At 42.4% G+C, this 21334-nt stretch overlaps 1 protein-coding gene across 2 annotated transcripts in view; it reads left to right on the top strand.

Annotated features, from left to right (window-relative positions):
- The window catches only part of SORT1 (sortilin 1), a 59934-nt gene that overhangs the window by 26621 nt on the left and 11979 nt on the right, over positions 1-21334 (top strand). Inside the window, exons 4-14 of one of the 2 annotated variants that reach the window (XM_033094094.1) lie at positions 3106-3208; positions 3729-3893; positions 6883-6956; positions 9715-9764; positions 10637-10767; positions 13442-13586; positions 14417-14572; positions 16168-16274; positions 18899-19001; positions 19340-19508; positions 20090-20280. In XM_033094094.1, the coding sequence (XP_032949985.1) occupies positions 3106-3208; positions 3729-3893; positions 6883-6956; positions 9715-9764; positions 10637-10767; positions 13442-13586; positions 14417-14572; positions 16168-16274; positions 18899-19001; positions 19340-19508; positions 20090-20280 (1394 nt within the window). The remainder of the gene's footprint in view (positions 1-3105; positions 3209-3728; positions 3894-6882; positions 6957-9714; positions 9765-10636; positions 10768-13441; positions 13587-14416; positions 14573-16167; positions 16275-18898; positions 19002-19339; positions 19509-20089; positions 20281-21334) is intronic. The other variant, XM_033094095.1, reaches the window with a different exon arrangement.

Raw genomic sequence — 21334 nt, 5'->3', positions numbered from 1 at the left:
GAGTAGGCAAATTCACAAATACAAAATCCAGGAATAATGAGAATCAACTGTGGAAGCTTTCTCAATTAGTCAAAACTACAATTGTGTTTTTAAGAGTTTGTTGTCATCCTTATTGTTTTTATGCTGCAATTTATAGTGACTTAATCACGGCAAAAATGAACTAAAAGGAAAAGAGAAATGGTTAGGCCTGAAAGCCCACCAAACAAGGATATCTATTCTTGTTTGATTGTTGAGAAAGGTAATATGTAGGAGTCTTTTACTGTTACTTCTCATTAAATTTCTGCAGGTTAAATGACTATGTCACAAGTTCCTATAGATTGTAAATGAAAAACAAGGGTGTGATTCTAGGCTATTGACATTTGGTTTGAGTGTCAACCATGTGAGTGTGAACCCGTGAGTCTCCTGGAAAAACCCTCTTTCGAGTGCTTCATTCTGTAAGAATGTTGACGCTGTGTCTTACTGGAAGCCCGTGTGGTGATTACTTCTCTCTCTCTCTCTCTTTTTTTTTTTAATAATTTCTAGATTTTTCTGGTTCTTTGGGGGTATTCCCAAAATATTTGTATTCTACCACTATTTTCTTGAGTTCTAAATGTGTGCATATTCTTATGCATGTTGACAGCACAAATATATGCAAAAGTGATCATTTATTTTTGGTAAGCAGAAAGCAGCCATCAGGATTGATGTATTGAATTGTTATTAAAAAGACTTGTTTTTAAAGCAGATAGTTTCACAGGGTTTTGTTAACTTTTCTTTTGACTGTTGTTCATTGCTCTTATTAAATTATCATCTGGAATTTGCAAAGTAGATTTGTTTTTCAAGGAGTTTCTTGATTTCCTCTTCATCATGTATGTTGTATGCTGATATATATGCTGATAGAAAACAAAGCTACTTTTAAATAAAGTGTTATATGAAAATACATCCCTGAGCCCAGCGAGACCTTAACAGAACCTCACTCCAGTGCCAGCAGGTTGACCCTAGCCCATTGTGCCCATTTGTTTAACTGGCTAAATTACCAGAGTGTTGTAGCAGATGATGTTTTGTTTTGCTCAGTGTTGCTGTCTTTTTCTGAAGGGCAGGGATGTATCTGTTGCACCAAGTTCTTAAAAAGCCAGCATACTTTCCAGCAGGTTTGCAAAGGTTCCCTGGAGATATCATGAAGGAGGGGAGATTTGTAAGCTCGTGATGATCAGGCTGCTGCCAGTCCCTTTAGAAAGTTGTCTGAGCTGTTGATGATGTATGTACCCAGCAGAGCTTGGAATTGTTTATGCACATCTCTTGGCCTGCTGTCAGAAAGATAAGAGCTCTTCTTGTACTTCAAAGCCAAAAAAAGGGGAGGGGCGGGTAATACAGGAATCTTTGGGTGGTGCCTGCTCCCTGTTTTATTTATCGAGGAATTTTCTCTGTGTGTGTGCTAAGAGATGGGAAGAGTCATTCAGACAACTTGAAGTCCCTTGTAGTTTACGTTAGCCCGCTGTTAGGAACCTAAATAAACACTCAGAGAAGCCTCCGTCCTGTGTGTGTCTCCAGGGTCCTCGTCGCTGATTGTTACTGCCGGGCCACAAGTCCTGGCACTATACAGGAAGACTACAGGTTATAAGGGAAAAACTTCTCACAAATCATTAAAAAGTGCCTTTAGTTTGGGGCTGAAAGTGAAGAGAATTTGATTATAGTTTCAATTTTGCCTATAATTAACTGGCTGGCTTTTGATAAATTGCCTCCCCTTGAACCTCTTCGTCTGTGAAATGAGGGAGTGGAACAAAATGTTCTGTTCAGTCCCTTGCGTCTCTCGTGTTCTCTGGTTCTGGGATTCGTTATTTGTCGCGGCTGCTACCCAGATTAAGTCATATATTCTATCAGTGAAGACCACTGCACGTTGCATTTATCCCTGGTCACCTAACTTGCACCTAACAATGTTCTTCTCTGATGGATATTCAAATGTAATGAATATTAAGATTTAGCAATCTGTATCATGTTCTAAAAGAACAGCACGTGGTATTAAACCTCTCAGAATTAGACAGCTACTGATTTTTTTGCTTGTATTTTTCAAAATCTAAACATGGAATTGAATTATCTCTCAAAGATATTGTTGGAATGAACTTTTGGGAAAAGCTTTAACAACCCAAGAGCTGAGATTAAGTTTGTTTGTTTCCCTAGCTGTGTTTCACATGCTCCATGTGTTAGAGACGTGTGTCCAGGGATGGTTACCTCGGGGCGGGGGGGGGGGCAGGAATCTCGGGACTCCTGCTGCTTAACTTACCACTTTAGCATGAGTACTCTGCATTAATAGGTTCATTAGGAGGCCTTTGGCTACACTCAGCAGAGATCCCAACTCAGACTAGCTTGACTAGTGAGGAATTACTGGCTCCTAACTAAATACAGAGGAAGAACAGGCTTCGGCATCAAGCCAGTCCAGTGTCACAGGCGATGCTTCCCTGGAGTCCGGAACTGGTCTCCACTCACGTTGGCTTCATCTTCCAGCTGTGCTTTCGTTGTGTCAGAATGCCTCCAGCAACGGTTTTGCTTTATATTTATATGCTATCGTGTTGGGGGTTCTCAACCTGGGTGCTATTGACGTTAGGGGCCAGATAATTCTCTGTTGTTGTGGGGCTGTCCTGTACATTGTGGGATGTTTAGCAGCAGCCCTGGCCTCTCCCACAGATGCCAGTAGCACCCAACCCTGAGTTGTGATAATCAAAAATGTCTCCAGAAATTACCAAGTGGTTGCTTAGAGGTGAGGGTGTGTATGCTAAAATACCCTGGTTGAGAACCACTGGTCTAAAGGAGGACAAACCATTTCATCAGGTGGCTGTCTGAAGGGTGAGAAGCGTGCTTCCTAATAGATTCCAAAGTTCCCTCTTTGTCTTACCTGGGTCACTCTTCCATTCCCGACTCCATCACCTGCGAGGAGGTGGAATTTTCTTTACACTCATCAGGCACAGCATTGGAGCTAGGGATGGAATCAGCTCCCCTGTGGCAGGTGACCATTCAGGGGGCAGTTTGAGCGCTTCAGTAAAGTCAGCGAAAGGGGGATGCAAGCTGGGAAGGAACCCAACAATGTCTACGACCACTGCATTCTCATTTTGTCTTTATTTTTCTTCCTCTCAGTGAGGACTATGGAAAGAACTTTAAGGATATTACAAATCTCATCAATAACACCTTCATTCGCACTGAATTTGGCATGGCTGTTGGTCCTGAAAACTCTGGAAAGGTGAGACTCATTCATGCATATATAGAGCTGTGCTTGATACCACATGCGGGCTGTCAGATATTACTATTGGTACCATCCGGTGATACACAGCAGTATATTTAGTTTACTTTTACTGTATTTTAAAATTAATTTAATGCAGATCACAAAAGAATGGAATTCAGCACACAGGTTCTTTTTTGGTCCCTGTCCAAGATGTACCAAAACTCTTCCTTCACGTGGCAGTTGTTTAGCATTACAACGTACACTCCTTAGGACAACATTGTAGTCTTTGGGAAACTGGCTAACCTCAGACTGACCAGGCTCAAGTTCATAGGTATGATACACTAGCTTGATTCAGAATAATATTTTTTGATAAGACTAATCCTTGAGGAGTGGGGTACGTCAGCTAATCTGTTTTTATAACTCTTCTTACTTTTGGAACTAAAATTTTCTTAACTAATGTCTAGTGAAAATGGGGCAAGATCTTCCTGTGCTTTTATAGTGTTATATCCTGAATTTGAACTTTCTTCTTCGTAACCAGGTGATTTTAACAGCAGAGGTGTCTGGAGGAAGTCACGGAGGAAGAATCTTCAGATCATCAGATTTTGCAAAGAACTTTGTTCAAACCAATCTCCCTTTTCATCCTCTGACTCAGATGGTGTATAGCCCTCAGAATTCTGATTATCTTTTAGCTCTCAGCACTGAAGTAAGTTTAGTTAAAGAACTTGTCTTGCCTTTTGCATTTTTATTGTCTCAAAATGTACTATCTTAAAAGGACCCTGTAGGTAATGCTTTTATGCAGTATTGGACTGCTTTCTAGTGACTTCTTATGTCATGACGCATGTATTTTTTGCATTTTTTTCCTATTTGGTAAAGGGCACAATTTTTATGTGCTATCTATTCCAAATAAGTATGATATCTAGATATTGTTACAATTTCTTTTCAGTGAATAGATGTGTGCTACTGGAGTTATGAACGAGAAAACTTTAATGTAATCATTCTTGTTCTGCAAGGGACCAGCATAAATTGTCAAAGTCCTAATGTTGTTATTGTTCCGTGGGGCCAAACCACATCCTTATAATTTTTCTTTTTTGTTAGTTGCATAGTACATGAAGCATATTGATTTCTGTCTTTGATACTCGTGTATTAAATATCTAGAGTCTGAAGTCCCTGTGCCCTACACATTCCTTTCCTCTCCTCAGAAATCAGTGTCCCTCCTGCCTCTCTTCCTAAAGTTGCCCTTCCTAAGGACCAGTCTCCTTTGCCTTGGGTGTTAAGGGCCCAGAGACTGAGCTGCTGGACTGTGACAATCACAGTTATACTTTATATGGCTCTCTCTCGTCTCATCTCTTAGAGCGTGGTCTGCTGACCAGCAGTGTCAGAAACCCCTGGGAGGCTGGTTTAATATGCAGATTCTCAGTCCCCGATCCAGATATAGTGTGTTAGTGACTTTTGGTTGCGAGGTGGCTAGTATTTTTAACAAGCCCCCCAGCCGAGCTTGCACAGTAAAATTTGAGAGCCATTGTTGTAGTGAGCACTCTGGTCACAGAAACAGGGTCATCAAATGTGGACAAGTGAGGCTGAGCACGGGGTGGCAAAGGGCGGGGGAAGGGCGCTGGAAGAGAGGTCTGCATTCTGGGCCTTGTGAGGGCAGATCTTTGAACAGATGGAAGACGGGAGGCTCAAGGAAGGTCAGAGTGAAGCTCAGCCAGAGGAGGCCAGAGGAAGGAAACTAGCCTGCTGGTAGGCTTCAGATCTCCAGAAACAATTCCTGGAAATTGGCCTGCAGCACCTTGAGCTGAAGGCCTTTCAAGGGAGCAAAGCGATGAGATCCCTTAGGAATGGACAGAACCATCAATCCCCCCTTTGATCACCCCATCCCCATTACCAGGTAGGCACAGTCTGCTTTTATACCTGATATTTCTTCCAGTTAAGGGTAAGTCTGAAGTACAAATAATTAGGGTCCAGAAGATGGAGCAGTTTGTATGAAGTGCAAATAGGGGCTCTCAGACCCTGTCCTGTTTCTGAGTAGAATTAGGTAAATTAGAAATGCTGGGAGGTGAACATTACAAGAGTAGGAAAAGTTGAAGAAATAAGAAGAATGGCGGGTGGGGGAGCACTGAAGGCAAACTGCCTAGATCAGCCCCATGTAATTCAGGACATCTCTGTACCAGCACATCTCTGTCCCACCTCCACTGAATCTGGGCCGACTGGGTTATGTTGCCAGTGTAATTGACATTGTCAGTCCTCATCTTACTACGTCTTTGCTGCATTTGAAAGTTTTGGCCAATCCCTCCTTTTGGGAACGCTGCTCGCTTGGCTTCTGTGATATCATTCCCTTTGTTCTTTCCTTCCTTCTAACCATTCCTTCTTGGGTCGCTTTCTTAAACTCCTGTCAACCTATCCTTAAATCACTCTGCTCATTTCACTCTGAGCAGTCTCTTCCCTCTTACCATTTTAACTGCCACCGTAATGTGTAAGATTTTCGAGTCCCTGTCTCTGGTCCTGGCTTCCTCCTGGGGCGTCAGATTCCTATTGTGCTGCCCCCTGGATATCTCTAGCTGGAAGTCTCACAGACACCTCAGACTGAGTCTAAACCGACTTCTTCCTGCTCTTCTTACAGACATACTCTCTTCCCTTAGTCCTTATACTGGCTAAAGAAAGATTCCACACTGCATCTTGTCCCTCAACTGGAATCCCAGAGTAATGGACGTACACACACACACACACACACACACACGCGCGCACACACACACCATCCTGCCCTATAGGAAAAGTCGTCCAGTTCTACTGAATCTAGCTTCTAAATTCTTCCTGAGCCTGTTCCTCACAGCCAAGGTTTAGGGCCTCACTAACTCTTAATGAACTAATGTGACAGTTATTCACTGCTCTTCCCACTTCTGATTTGGACCCTCTGAAATCTGTCTTTCCCATTGTCATCCTAGTATTCTTCCTAAAAAAGTAAAGTCAACTGTGTCATTCCCCTACTTAGAGCACCTCCTCCTTCGAGTACCTCGTATACAGACCAGGTTCCTCAGCATGGCATAGGAAGAGGTCTCAGCTGGCCCTGCCCCGTTCCCTGCATTTGCTGCTCCTTCCTTCACCTTGGAATTTGTGTTCCCTCAGCATCTGAAGGCTCTGAGCTCCCTGCACACACCACGATGCTTTAGCACCCGTCTGCCTCTCCTAGTTCTAGTCTGTCCTTGTGCCGTAGCCTCTAATCTCCCACTTGCCTTCTTTTGGTTACACTGCTCATCATTTAAGACTCAGTTCAGCTTTCTTCTTCACAAACTGACTCTGGTGCAGTGTACCCCCTCTCCCTACTCTTACCCCAGAGACCCTGTTTCCATAACACTTACCACATTGTTTCAACCTTGCTCATCTGGGACCCTTATTAAACAGTGAGCTCCTTGAGAGCAGGGAGTGTGTCTTATTCGTCTTTGTATCCCCAATGCAATGTCTGGAACAGTGCCTGGCACATAGTAGGCACTTCATAAGCCTTCGTTATTCTGAACTTCCAAGACCCGGAAGGGGCCCCCGTAAACCGTGTGTGTGTCTCTGGAGCTCAGGCAACTCGGACAGAACTTCAGTGTGTGTTTACTGTCCTGAATGATTAGATATGAACTATTAAAGGTCATATAAGCAGCTGCACAGGATAAAGCTGGAATTTTGATAAGTCATTTATAATCTTTCAGAATGGCCTGTGGGTGTCCAAGAATTTTGGGGGAAAATGGGAAGAAATCCACAAAGCAGTATGTTTGGCCAAATGGTGAGTAACAGAAGACTGCGTCTGGCAGAGCCCTAAACCTTTCCTGACAGTGCTGCCGAGAGTCACGTGAATCAACACTGAGCACTTACTATGTGCCAAGTACTCTTCAGGGTGCCACAGGGATACAAGAGAGGGCTATGACAGACTTGACCTGGAGGAGCTTCTAATTCTGCTGGGAAAGGGGACTTAGCCGCACAAAATGTTAGAACGTAAAGTAGAAAACAAGGCATGTGACTGAGGAGCTGCTGCCTGCAAAAGGTTTATTCTCCATAAATGGTGACGTCAGTTGGAATAGCATAAAATACAGCTGTGATTTGGGGACTTACATACCTCTCTGTGCCCAGATTTACACTCCGTCATCTAGAGCTCCGTTTCAGTTATGAGGCCTGTAGCGAGGAATGGGGAGGAAAGCCCAAAGAGCTTCCGTGCCAGAGTCACACTGTCCGTGCACAAAACTTATTCACTTCTCTCGGTGGGCCCCCCACGCCCCCACCCAGGTTCCTGCTTAAAGAGGACACAGTGGAGGGAGCTCTTCCTGGGGTGTCAGGTCACCTTTGTTCTAACCTGGCTCTGCTGCTAGTCAGTGGCTTAACCTCTCCGGGCTTTAGTTTTTTCCTTCTGTCTATGAACAGAGATTTGTTTGAGGAATTTGGGGGATGGTTGAGCAAGAACTGAATTAAGAGCCTTCATGCCTCCAAAATTCTGATTAGGCTCAGACCCTTGTAGAGCCCCTTGGTTCTTTCTCTTTGACTAATTTCAGCAAATTTGTTGTTCTGGTTTCCCAGTTAATAGCAGATTGCTGCCAGAGGTGGTGTGTACGAGTGCAAACAACAAGCAGGAGAAGTGTAAGAGCAGGCAAAAGCTGAGGGAGCGTAGCGGGATGAAATTATTTAGTGCTAGATCAAGAAAGCACACACACCTCAGTAACTTCTAATGGGAACACTGCGTTAGAGTTTCATCTGGGGATGTTCACAGTGAGCCAGCGTCCCAAGGAAGAGTTTACTATTTAATGTCCTCTACTTGGAAGTCAGAGAAATGTGTAATATAGACATTGCCAAATATGTCTACCAAAATTAGCTAAAATATTAAAAAATGTTGCTTAACTAACGTGGGTCTTTTCCAGAAAATGCTGGTTAAATGAGGTTTTTAACATACCACTACGGTACAAATGCCACATCTGCTTTTATTTTATGTGTTTTAATGAATTGTGTTTGTATCTTATATGGTCTATCAGGAAGGAAGTAATTTTTAAAGTAAGTTGACAAATCGTTTCGCTCTTGATGGACCTAAAATACGTAGGATGTGTTCAAGAAAGACTATAATTTTGATCATTAAAACTCTTTACATATGTGTCACCACAATGTACATTTTAAATAGCTCACAGTTTTGTCAGTTGTACCTCAATAAAGCTAAAAGAAACAAACTCATCTTTAAAACGAAAAAGTTATTTTAAAATGGTATTTTATTTTGTATGCTATACAAGATTTTTTACTTTTGTAACTCGTTTCTTTGATTAGTGTCTCAATATGAGATAACTGGGCTGCTGATCACTGTTTGTTCACCTTTTAGAGGTTTGAGTTCTAGGAATTGACAACCTAAAGTTCTAAAAACAACATGCAGAGGGCCAGCTCCTTTTGCTGGTGCCAACCTATAAGTACTATCAGGGTCTGAATCTAGTTCCCTGCAAACGCCCTTTCCAAGTTAGAATTTAAATAATTCAACCTTCGTCTATTTGAGATGAAAGAACTAAATTATTTAGCTCATGCAAAGCATCACACTAGGTTCTGAGGGGAAACAGCAGGACGTAAAACTTAGTTCCTGCCCTAACGAACCCAACAGTGTGTAGTAGGAGAGAGAAGGCACAGACTATGTGAGTAAAATAACTCGATGGAAGACAAAGCAGTGCCAGTGGCTTATACAGCATGGCCCCGGGCTCTACAACAGTTTCTCCACCACAGCACTAACGACATTTTGTTATGGGGGCCATTCTGTGCATTGTACCGTGTTTCCCCAAAAATAAGACCTAGCTGGGCCATCAGTTCTAAAATTAAGTATAATAATTTAATATAACATAACATAACATAATATATATATAATATCATACCGGGTCTTATGAAATATAACACCGGGTCTTATATTAATTTTTGTTCCAAAAGACGCATTAGAGCTGATGGTCTGGCTGGGTCTTATTTTCGGGGAAACACTGTAGGATGTTTATTAGCAGCGTCCCTGGCCTCTACCCAATAGATACTAGTAACAACACCCCTTCCCCAGTTGTAACCACCAAAAACGTCCCTTGAGCAAAATCACCCCTGGTTGAGAATCACCGCTCTAGGAGTTTGCAGCAAAGAAGGCTTCTAGTTGGAGTGACAGGGAAAGCTTCATGGAGGAGCTAGATTTTAAGCTGGAGCCTGAAGATTGTGAGGGTAAGATTCGGTTCCACGAGAGAGAGGCATTTAAAGAAGGAACCAGTGTGAGCCAATGCAAGAGGCAGATTTGGAGAATATGAGTGTACCGGTTTGACCGGCTGGGAGAGCTGACGTAAAGAAGTAGTGGACTATGAAAAATGCCTGGGGCCGGGCTGTGGGGACCCTGGGCTGTGAGCTGTGAAAGAATCAGGTGTACAGCATCTGAGAAGGCTGTTGGCCAATCCCTGTGGATGGAGCTTATTAGACTTGCGTGGAGCTTTACGGCTAAGGCTGACACCATCCGTTAAGTCTTGAACCATGTCTTTTCCCTTGTTTTTGCCTCATTGTAGGGGATCAGAAAACACCATCTTCTTCACCACCTATGTGAATGGCTCCTGCAGTAAGTATATTTTAGTCCCAGAAGAGAGTGTTGTCCATTTGTGGTAGAATATTCTGGGTGGTAAGGGTAGAAACATCAAAAATCCTTCCATTCTCCTGTAGTTTTAATAGCTAAAAATAGCTGTTAATGATTTTTAAAATCTTGAAAGTACAACCAAGTTGCTGTACCATGCCTAAATCAAATAAGAAAGCAAGCTGCGCACAGAGACAGTATACTTGGTCTTAGCAATGTATTTACATAAAGTAAATATTAGGCTACAAACAATAACAAATTGAAACGTATAGTGAACATGGATTGTATTTGTCGATGGAAGCCATTGGCTTTTCAGTCGGTGGCACAGTTTCAAAGTACAAAGCATAATCTTTCACTTATTCATTCAACAAATTCACTTCATTCATTCATTCGAGCACCTGCACTAGTGTGCTAGACCCTATTCTAAGAATGGAGAGAACGAGACTCCCAGGGCCGGCTCTCATGGAGCTAAATGGAACTAAATTCAAGTAGGGTTGTGGGAGGATCAACAAGAAAACCAAAACGCAAACAAGACAACTGAAAATAGGGTAAAATCATTTCAAACGCGTCGTGAAGAAAGTAAAACAGGGTGCCGTGGCTGTGATGTTCTCATGTAGCGCTCTGCTGGAATTAAGTAAACTCCATCTTTCTGTCCAGAGTGAAACCTCACATGTATAAAAATAAAACCCAAACGTGAACTGTTTATGTCTAATGCCATATCATTTTATATTCTCACTTGATTAACATGCATAAGATTACAAATGCTGGAGCTATAACTTTAAGGACATTGCCAAAACAGTTGTTTGAACTAAAGGCTCACCAGTAAATGGAATTTTGATTAATATTTCGTCTTGTTTAAGAAGCTGACCTTGGGGCACTGGAATTATGGAGAACTTCAGACTTGGGGAAAAGCTTCAAAACCATTGGTGTGAAAATTTACTCATTCGGTCTTGGGGGGCGTTTCCTTTTTGCTTCTGTGATGGCTGATAAGGTGAGTTTGTGCCTCTTTGGGTTCTGATATTTCTGTAAATAGGCCACATATAGATCCTTTTACGACTTGTACTGTCAGTGTTTCTTGCCTTTTTGCAATATTTGTATTACTGTAATATTTCTCTGGAGGCTGATTGATCCTTCTGGGCTACTCTGCACTTCAGTCTGTCATCACCACATGAATTCTAGGATAGATCCAGCGGTTGGGCTTTAGTCACACATGGGTATCTGAAAAAAGGCAATCCACTTGCTCATTATCCAGTAATAATAATAGAAATAGGTAACATTAATTGATTGCTTAATACACACACACACACACACACACACACAGAAACACGGTACTCTTAAGTCCTGGGACTAGAGCAGTGAACAAAACAGATAAATGTTCTGTTCTCAGAGCTTATATTTAAGTAGGGGAGACAGATACTAAATTAATAAATAGAATTTCAGGTAATGATTAAAGCTATGAAGAAGTCTAACGCAGAGTAAGGACATAGTGACAGGAATTGGAGCAGCGCTGTTGTAGGTGGGGTGCTTTGGATGGGCTCTCTGAGACCTGCCTGAGGTGAGAGCATGGCTATGTGGACATCTCAGCTGAGGAAACAGCAAGTGCAAAGACCTTAGGCTGGAGCTTCATATATCGGAGAAAAGTGAGAAGGGGCAGCGTGGCTGGAGCACAGAGTGAGGTCCAAAGAGAGGGAGCCAGCAGCCAGAGCATACAGGGCATGATGAAGACCTTGGTTTTTCTTCTTGTGTTGGGAAGCTGTAACAGGGTTGTGAGCAGCGGAATGGTGTAATCTAACTTCTCTTTTGACAGAATAGGTGTGTGCAGTCTAGTCTGACGAGGCAGAAAGGGAAACAGCAAGAGCAGCTGGGAGCCTGCTATAGTAGGAGTGTAAGAGGCGGGAGGTCGGACCAGGCTGTCAGCAGTGGGGGAAGGGACAAGTGGTAAGGTGGTGGGTATACTGTGTTGTAAATGTATTGCCAGTGGGATTTGCTGTTGGATTAGTGTGGATCGTGAGAGAAGGAGAGGAACAAGGATAACTTGATAGTCTGGTCTGAAGAGCTGGGCGAATGGTGGTGCCATTGGCTAAGATGGCAGAGACTACAGGAGAAGCAAGTTTGCGAGAGGAAAATCAAGAATTCAGTTTTGGATCTGAGATACCTATTGGATACCTAAGTGGAAATGTCAAGTAAGCATTTCGATATATGAATCTCCCGAAATTATATGGTGTTTAAAGCCATGTGACTAGATGATACCTTCTGGAGGAATGAGTAGGTAGAGAAGAGGTGGGAGGACTGAGCACGCCCTGGCGCTCACAGCACTGAGGCTGGAGAGAGATGGAGAACCCAGCAGAGAAGACGGGCGGGAGGGGCCCGTGAGGCAGGGGAACAGGACGGTGCGATGTCACGAGAGCCAAGCGAGAAGAGGATTTCAAGAAGGAGAAAGTGATCAGCTCTGTTAAACTCAACTGAAACGTTGAGTTATTATAGTTAGAAGAGTGCTGAGAATTAGCCCCTGGAGTTGGCAGAGCAGTTTCACTGGAGTGCTGAGGTTAAGAGACTGATTAGAGTGGATTCAGAACTGGAGACGGGGAAGCAGACACAGTAACTACAGGTAACTCCCTCAGTGACATTGGAATAATTCCCCCAACAACCCTATAAGCTAATGCTGTTATCTTGGTTTTTATTTGAGGAAATTGAGTAACTTGCCTAGGGCCACACAGAGGAGGAACCGTGGTGGAAATCAGACTATCTGATTCCAGAGGTAGCCGCCTACACTACACTGTTCCTGTCTTACAGAATTAAAATTCCACTCTGTGCTTTTGAACTCTAGTTTCTAACTATAATAATGAGAGTAAAAGTAAACATTCAAAGGTGTAAGTGCGAAAAATAAGGTAAATATACTTGTCACTGAACTTTAAAGAGTATTTAACATAAAGAGGCCCTGGGACTAAGTCCTGTGCCATGCCTAATTGTGTCTAGTAGCTATTTTAAACTATTTGTCAGGAAGTAGGTGTTAATTGCGTCCTTAACAGACTCCTTTTAGAAGCTAAATACTCCCTGATCAGCTTCCTTTTATTAATTTCTGACCTCCTTGGCCTCTTCCCAGCCTGTGCACGCTCCCCTCATTATGGCAGCTCTGAGATGTGTCACATCTGACTTCCCTTGAAATCTCCCAAGCATGGGATTCATCTTCATTTTCTAGACCCTTAATTATCTAATTCTTTGGATTATGCTAGGACTATCTCACAGGGACCAAACCTTTATGCAGCAATCAGCATTTTAAGAATTATCTGAGCAAGTAAGTGTACATGAAGGGCTGTAATGCCAAATAAATGATGCTCCCATCACACCCTTGGCTCTATTGAAGGAAATTGGAATGTCAGAGGTTGGGAGGATAGTATCTTAACGGCCACACCAGAATGAAGAATCCAAAGAGGAAGCCAAGATAGCCTTACTTACAATGGAATGGATTGTCCCCATTGCCTGCAACTTTGCTAGAGGTTAGAAATTGCTTTGCTAGTTGGTAATGGGACCTTTGGTTTATAACAATTGTACCCAGTGAGGAAATGGATAATGATACGTGTAATTATTTATAATGTTCCTATTATGTCCCTACACATGACACCGTGGCGGAAAATTAAAAAGATAAATGTTGGCCTTTGTTCCAGGATACAACAAGAAGGATTCATGTGTCAACAGATCAAGGGGACACGTGGAGCATGGCCCAGCTCCCCTCCGTGGGGCAGGAACAGTTCTATTCTATTCTAGCGGCTAATGATGACATGGTGTTCATGCATGTAGATGAACCTGGAGGTAAGAGCTTTTCAGTGGTCCATCCTCGAATTCATAGATTTAAGTTTCAAGCCCCACTTTGGGGGGGTTTCTTCTTATGTGTAGATTTTTCGTCTTACTACTAGGAATTCATTAGTGTCCTACTAAATACTCTGTCTTAGAGATAAATGGAGCCTCTGTTTAAAAGGCCACTTATTTTGACGTTATATGGTTTGTATGTGTGTCCGAGTGTTCTAGAGCAGTGCTGCTCAAAGAATGGCTGGAGGATTGGTACTGATTTGCAGACTCTGTTACCAAATAAGGATAAAGTGAGAGCAAGCACTTAGAAACTCTTACAAGCCATTTGACAAAGTAATTTTGTGTCTGTTGACTCTAATGATAAAAGAGTTGATGAATATATTTTGTCTGTCTTTTATATTTCATTTTGCTAATGACTAATTTGATTATGTTTTACAAAAGCATTGGTTAGTGACACAATGGAAATTTAAAAATTGCACCTTCACCAGGGATAGTTTGAGAAGCATTGTTCTAAAGAGTTAGAGATATGTAAAATATAAATCTAAATACAGTATCTCTGCCACTACAATATAGTTGGGTAGAGCTTTTCTGTAATATCTGATTAATTCATTCAACAAACAGCATCTACCATATTCTAAGCACTAAGCTGGGTCCTAGAATTAAAGATGGACATGAAGGTCTTGCATATCAAACCTTCTTTAATTCTTGGGTCTCCGCCTACATCATGAAGAGAGCCAGTTGGCTAACGTGCAGTCATTCAGTCATGGTTCGACTATTGTTGTCTCTCTGTTCCCTCCCAAGACTTGGTGTTTTTGTTTGTTTGCCGATTTCAGATACCGGATTTGGCACCATCTTTACCTCAGACGATCGAGGCATTGTCTATTCCAAGTCCTTGGACCGACATCTCTACACCACCACAGGTGGCGAGACAGACTTTACCAATGTGACCTCCCTCCGCGGGGTCTACATAACAAGTGTGCTCTCAGAAGGTGAGCCTTGGCACAGCGGTCCTTCAGCTGAACATGTTGGGAGTTGAGGCTTTTGGGGAGAGTGATTGTCTAGTCCCCCCAGTAATGTTGCTTACATAGCCCAGAGCCTACGCATGTAAATTCTTGCTCTTTTCTTTAAATAAGTTCTGGTAAGTGGAACTAAGAAAGTGCAAAGCATACACAGGTAGAAAGAAGTATTTTGGGGGTGCTATGTTTAGTTTCTAAACTAAGTCTTCTGTATTGGGAGGTTCAGACCGACTGAATGAGCCTACGTTTGAACAACTTCCTGCTTTTCTCTTCGTAGAGGGCATAGCAACAGCCAGCCAAGATTCTTCTTGCGTTCTATTCAGTGGTTCTGCCATGCTTATCTTTACTAAAGCCCAGTTATACAAATAAACACATGACTCTAAAGTAAAAGACTCGTACGGTTTTGTGTATTTATTTTTTTGGTAGGAGGTGTAGGGGATGTTTGTTTTTGTTTTCTAAAGACCTTGCAGTAGTCTGCAAGGTCCTAAGTGGCATTGGCCCTGTCTCCTCCCTGAGCTGACCTCCAGCTCTCCTCCCCATCGCTCACTTTCCTCCAGCCACTCCAGCTCTCTGCCAGTCCTTACACATGCCAGGTTCACACATCGTGCTTTGACTGTCCTCTCCTTTTCCCTCCTCCCAGCCTTTGCTCATATTTACTTTCTGAATGAGACCTGCCCCAACTATCCTATTTTAAATTTCAGTCTGCCCTCCCCCACTCACACACACACTCTTACTCCCCCTTTAGCTGTGCAAGTTCTTTCCACAGCACTGATTTTCTAACATACTATATAATTTACTCTTTACAGCACTAGTGTTTGTCTGTCTCACCCCACCAGAATGCATATTTCACAGAGTTTTCTTTTTCTGTTTTGTTCACTGAAAAATTCCCAAAGGCTTAAAACAATGTTCACATAGTGGGCACATAATAAATATTTATTGAAAAAATGAATTTTCCTTCATTTGCCTTCTTGTTTGATTTTCCATGGAAGACTCAAAGCATGTTATCTCTGAATTTAAACCTGCAACAGTTTATGTCATTGAAAATAGAGAATGGGGAAGAGAAATGAGAAAAAAAATAAAGGTGTAAGAGAGATGGGATATGGCGTAATGGAGAGACAAGCATTAGGAATTATTAATTCAGACTTGGGCACATACATTCAAATCTTGAGATTCCCTAAAACAAGCCCCGTTTCATGGCCTTGTCTGAGTGGAGATGAGGACGCCTTCCCCGTGTAGATTTTACTTCTAAGACAAGCAGGCAAGAAAGGAGAATGGACATCAGTCTGTGTTAGTAAGGAGATAAAAAGTATCTTTTTGTAAGAGTGTCAGTCTAGATGATTTCTGGAATCCGTTGGGTCCTGTTCAGGCGGGACGCCTTCTCCGGACGTCATGTTTAGAGCTGCCTAGTTACTCACCGACACAGCCGTCTCGCTGGGGGTCACGAGCTCACCGGACTCCGGGGTTATAATGGTGTTATATAGCCTCAGGAGAGAGTTCTGCAATAATAAACTGAATTTAATAGGGTGCTTCCTGTGTATCATGCTCAATCTCATTCTCTTCCCATTCAGATAATTCTATCCAGACCATGATCACGTTTGACCAAGGAGGAAGGTGGGAGCACCTACAGAAGCCCGAAAACAGTGAATGTGATGCCACAGCAAAGAATAAGAATAAGGTTTGTTTTCCTCCAGTTGTCCTATATATTTGGAGCAAAGCAGCCATTCTGCTCTGCCCTTCCTGTGCCAGGCTTGTGAACAATGAAGTTTTGTTAGGGTTCACAGGGAAAGGTGGAAAGTTTGTAAATGAGAGTCATGAAACTAACTCAGAGTAGGAAATAGGAACTGTGAAGAAAGGCCAAAATACTGGGGATTACTCGTCTTCTAAGTAAAAACAAAACTGAGGGCAACAATTTGTGTTTGATTATAAACTGCTGAATGAAAACAGAATGGACAGATGGGCCGCTGATTAGTTAGGAGTCAGCATGACAGCTATGAGACGTTAGCAATCTACAAAAACCATAGATAGACCAGCCAGCCGTGCTGAGCAGTGCAAAGCCACGCTGGTGAGAAACAAATAGAAGAGAACTTGGCCTTCTCTTCCTCTCGGCCGGCCGGGGCGCCACAGAGCCAGGTGGTGTGTGGTGACCTGGCAGTGCATGTGAGAGCAGGGGCTGACTCTTCTGAGGAAAGACTGAGAACTAGAAATACAGAGGTGTTGCTCCAGGAGATCCTAAATTCCAGGAGCGACAGGTCTTGACAGGCAAGAACAAAAGAAAAGAAAAACAAGCTTTGTGTGTGACTTAGAATTTGAGAGGAGCTTAGGGGAACGCTAAGAGTTTTCTTCAAAAAATGACAGTGTTGGTAGTTCCTCAGAATACCTGTGGCTGATATGCTGTTCTAGGTAGGGTTTCTGTTTTATTTAAAGAGTCTCAGTGTGAGAGAAATTGTACCTACACCACCCCCAATGCTCTCTGTCCCCTTGTCCCATACGCGTACATGCTGTTAGGTCTCTGTCCGTCCGCTTCCTTTTTCCCATCCCTCGGCCATGGCCTGGGCCTGGGCCTGGGCCTGCCCTCCTCACTTTAAGCCTGGGAGGTACAGGAGCCTTCTTACTCGTCTTGCCAGCCTCGCACGCCCACGCCTCTCTCTCCTCAATGCTCTTCATGGCTCCCCTTTGCAATGAGTAAAGGCTGTGACTTGGTAACGCAGGTCCTCTCCTCCCGTCAGGCTCTCTTCTGCCTTGTCCTTGTCATTGCTCATTTGGTCACAGACGTACCCCTTGTCATCCTCTGCTGCTCCGTGCACACCCCGTATGTACCCGTGCCTCTGTGGCCTGCCCACGTTGTTCCTGGGGAAGCCGTGCCCATCTGCCCGACCCCCGTTCATTAGGATCAGTGGAAATCCTAACCATCCTCTCTGCCCGTCTTCAGTTAGGACTGGTCATTCTACTTCAGTTCATTAATAGTTTGCTTGAAGCTTGTATTGCAGTAAAATATACGTGACATAAAATTAACATTTTAACTAATTTAAACCTCTTTTAAAGCACTGACTTTAATTCTGCTTTATACCTCAACTAGTTCCTGAGAAATATTTCTTAAAGACAGGACTCAGTCTTATTTCTAATCACCACCACATCTTGTACAGTATCTGAAATATAATAGGCGTTCATCATATTTATTTGTGTGGAATCATCCTTTAAATATTGATCAGAGGTTTTGGTGTAATGCAGGAATAAAATAAACTAAGATTACACATGAGAAAATAATTGCGTAATTTGCTCCCAAATGTACTAATGTATTTCAGAATCAAGAATATTCCACTGAGCTTATAACTCAACAACAAAAAAAACTCAAATTAAAAGAAAATATACAAATGGTCCATAATCACATGAAAAGATGCTTGACGTCACTAATTATTAGGGAAACACAAGTCAAAACCACAGCAAGAGATCACCTCACACCATTAGGATGGCAACTATCAAAAAATAAAAACAAATAACAAGTGTTGGCAAGAATGTGGAGCAATTGGAACCCTTTGTACACTGTTGGTGGGAACGAAAAGTGGTACAGCCACTATGGAAAACAGTATGGTGGTTCCTGAAAAATTTAAATATAGAATTACCATATGATCCAGCAATTCCACCTCTGGGTATATATCCAAATGAATTGAACAGAGAGTCTTAAAGAGATATTTGCACAGCCATGTTGATAGCAACATTATTCACAAGAGACAAAAAAATGGATGCAATCCAGGTGTCCGTTGACAGATGAATGGATAGACAAAATGTGGTATATACACACAATAGGCTATTATGCAGCCTTAAATAGGCAGGAAATTCTTACACATGCTATAACATGGATGAACCTTAAGGACATTATGCTAAATGAAATAAGCCAGTCACAAAAGGAAATATTCTATGGTTCCACTTCTACGAGGTACCTGGAGTAGTCATGCATAGACAGGAAGTAGAATGGTTGTTGCTAGGGGCTGGGGCTGGGGGGAATGGAGTTACTGTTTAATGGGTAAAGAGTTTCAGTTTTGCAGGATCAAAAAGTTCCAGAAACGGTTGGTGGTGATGGTTGCACAGCAGTGTGAATGTACTTAATGCTAGTGCATTTTTAGTACACTTAAAAATGGTTAAGATGGTAAATCTTATGGTATGTGTGTTTTATCACAATAATGTTTTAAAAAAGGAGTATCCCATAAGGTCTGGGTGGGTTCAGAGTTTTATTAGAAGGCTCTGTGGGATTAGTAAAAAATTGTACCTTTGGTTTTAATCTCCTTTGGTTTCTTTTCACAGTGCAGCCTTCATATTCATGCTTCCTACAGCATCTCCCAGAAACTAAACGTTCCAATGCCCCCCCTCTCGGAGCCTAATGCTGTCGGCATAGTCATTGCCCACGGTAAGCGGCCCTCCCCTCCCCGCCCCTCCACAGGAAAAGTGGCTGACCACACTGAGACTCAGTCACAGCCTTGGACCCTGTAAGAAAAGCAGCATTATGTGGCTTTTACCATCCTTTGTAGAATTTCTTGCATGGTAATAGTACTTTGGGTTTTTCATAGACTCCCATCAGAGAAAGCAACATGACTTTCCACTTTTTCCAAATTTTCAGTGGCCTTTTTTCCTATCACACAAAGCATGATGGGAAATAATAAATTCATTCAAAATTATTCTCTTGGCAGCAAATCCTTTCTGTTCCACTGCTGATTTGTGCTAAGGAGATGGGGGATTGTGTTGCAGGTAGCGTGGGGGATGCCATCTCAGTGATGATCCCGGATGTGTATATCTCAGATGATGGGGGTTACTCCTGGGCGAAGATGCTGGAAGGACCCCACTATTACGCCATCCTGGATTCCGGAGGCATCCTGGTGGCCGTTGAGCACAGCAGCCATCCGATCAATGTGATTAAGTATGCATGAGCTCCGCTCCGCCCGCACTGTCTGCACAGCCCGCAACTGGGCAAGGTTATCAGTCTGTCGGGGAAAGTTACTGACCATCACTCAAATTTGTGCGTTCTGCAGAACTGTAGGGAAGGTTCTTGAAGGGATTACGTTTAGAGAAACTCAGATTAAATGGCTTCGCTTTTTCCTCTGACTCCCTCTAGTTAACGCTTTTTGTCACTTGTAAAAATATTCTTTCCACAAAAATATTACAGAAATGTTCATGCATTCTGGATGGATAATGACTCCTTAAGTACAAGTTCTTATAAAATAATTTCTGTTTGTTGATTTGGAAGCCCATTTTTGCATAGTCACTACCCTCTCTTTCTTTTGAAAGAATTTTTATAAAGGCATGTTCTTCTGTACTCTGTGGATGAACCCCTTTCCCCTACCCTGTTAACTATAGGCTTTAAAAACTGATATATTTGTCAGTCAGTAAGCCATCTAAATATGAGGGTTTTTCTCAGGTTTGGGATCAAAAAGCCAGAGTGGTTTCCTGATATTGCCTTAAGTGTCCTCAGTCATGATCTCTCTCTGGCGGGGGTTTCAGGTTTTCCACAGATGAAGGTCAGTGCTGGCAAACCTACATGTTCACCAGGGCACCCATCTACTTCACCGGCCTGGCTTCAGAGCCTGGAGCAAGATCCATGAATGTCAGCATCTGGGGCTTCACAGAACCCTTCCTCACTCGGCAGTGGGTCTCCTACACCATTGATTTCAAAGATCTCCTCGAAAGGAACTGTGAGTGTCTCCTTTGACCTTTTCTACCAGAAACTTGTAAGCCCCTTCTTCTAAATAACCAACTCAGCTTAATTTCTTCTTGCTGAAAGAAGACAATTCTTATGAAAGAGGATTGTAAGATGTTCCGTGTGGAATGGTATCAGAAAAGCAGCTCCCTCTTTGGATGAGCTCTATCCAAGAGAAAAAAAAAATGAGGGCCATATATGTAATTTAAATGTAATTTAAATCAGCTACATTATAAAAGTAAGAGAGTTGAAATTAATTTTAATAATATCTCAATATATCCAAAATGTCATTTTAACATGTAAGCAATATTAAAAATTATCAATGAAATACTTTACATTCTTTTTCTTCTAACTAAGTCTTCAAAATCTGGTGTATATTTTACACTTATCCATATAATAAATTTCAGTTCAGACCAGCCACATGTAGCTACAGCGATCACATAGGAGAATACAGCTTTGCACTGTTAGGTTTCTGTAACATTTTATGAGATTTTTTTCTGCTTATAAGGATAATGCATGCTTGTGTTTATCTAAAATTATTTCATAACATTTTCAGGGTTTTCCACCCCTCAGTATAGCAGAACTATAAAGAGGAAACTTTAGAGGAAAGTGGGTTGCAAAGAGCACCTAATTAATTGTGCTACTTCCCAAATGTTGATAAGTGAGGAAGTTTTCCTGCAGAGCTTTGGCTTTAATGTCAGTCACAGGCGAGGCTCTAGGATGGTTACTGAGTAGGTGTGAAGCCCACATTGACCATTTCAGAGCTCTGTAACTTCAAACTAGAAGGCAGGTTACAGGCCCAGAAAAATGGCTTCGGAAAAGGAGTTACAATGTTCATTGCAAGAATCACAAGCAAACCCAGGCCCCAGAACCAAGGATGCTGACATTGTACTGAAAACTATGGAGGAGAAAAGAAAAAACTGGAGAAGAGGTGACCATCCTATGACCTGTAGTTATTTGTTGGCATAATATCATACAAGACTTAAGGTTTTAAGGCACTTTGGTTGAATTTTGGTCCTATTATTAGACTGTATTATGGGTCCATTTCC

This window comes from Rhinolophus ferrumequinum, chromosome 22, assembly GCF_004115265.2.
Source record: "Rhinolophus ferrumequinum isolate MPI-CBG mRhiFer1 chromosome 22, mRhiFer1_v1.p, whole genome shotgun sequence".
NCBI classification, from domain to species: domain Eukaryota; kingdom Metazoa; phylum Chordata; class Mammalia; order Chiroptera; family Rhinolophidae; genus Rhinolophus; species Rhinolophus ferrumequinum.
Note: the sequence above shows the minus strand (reverse complement) of the source record. Positions and strands in the feature narration are given on the sequence as shown.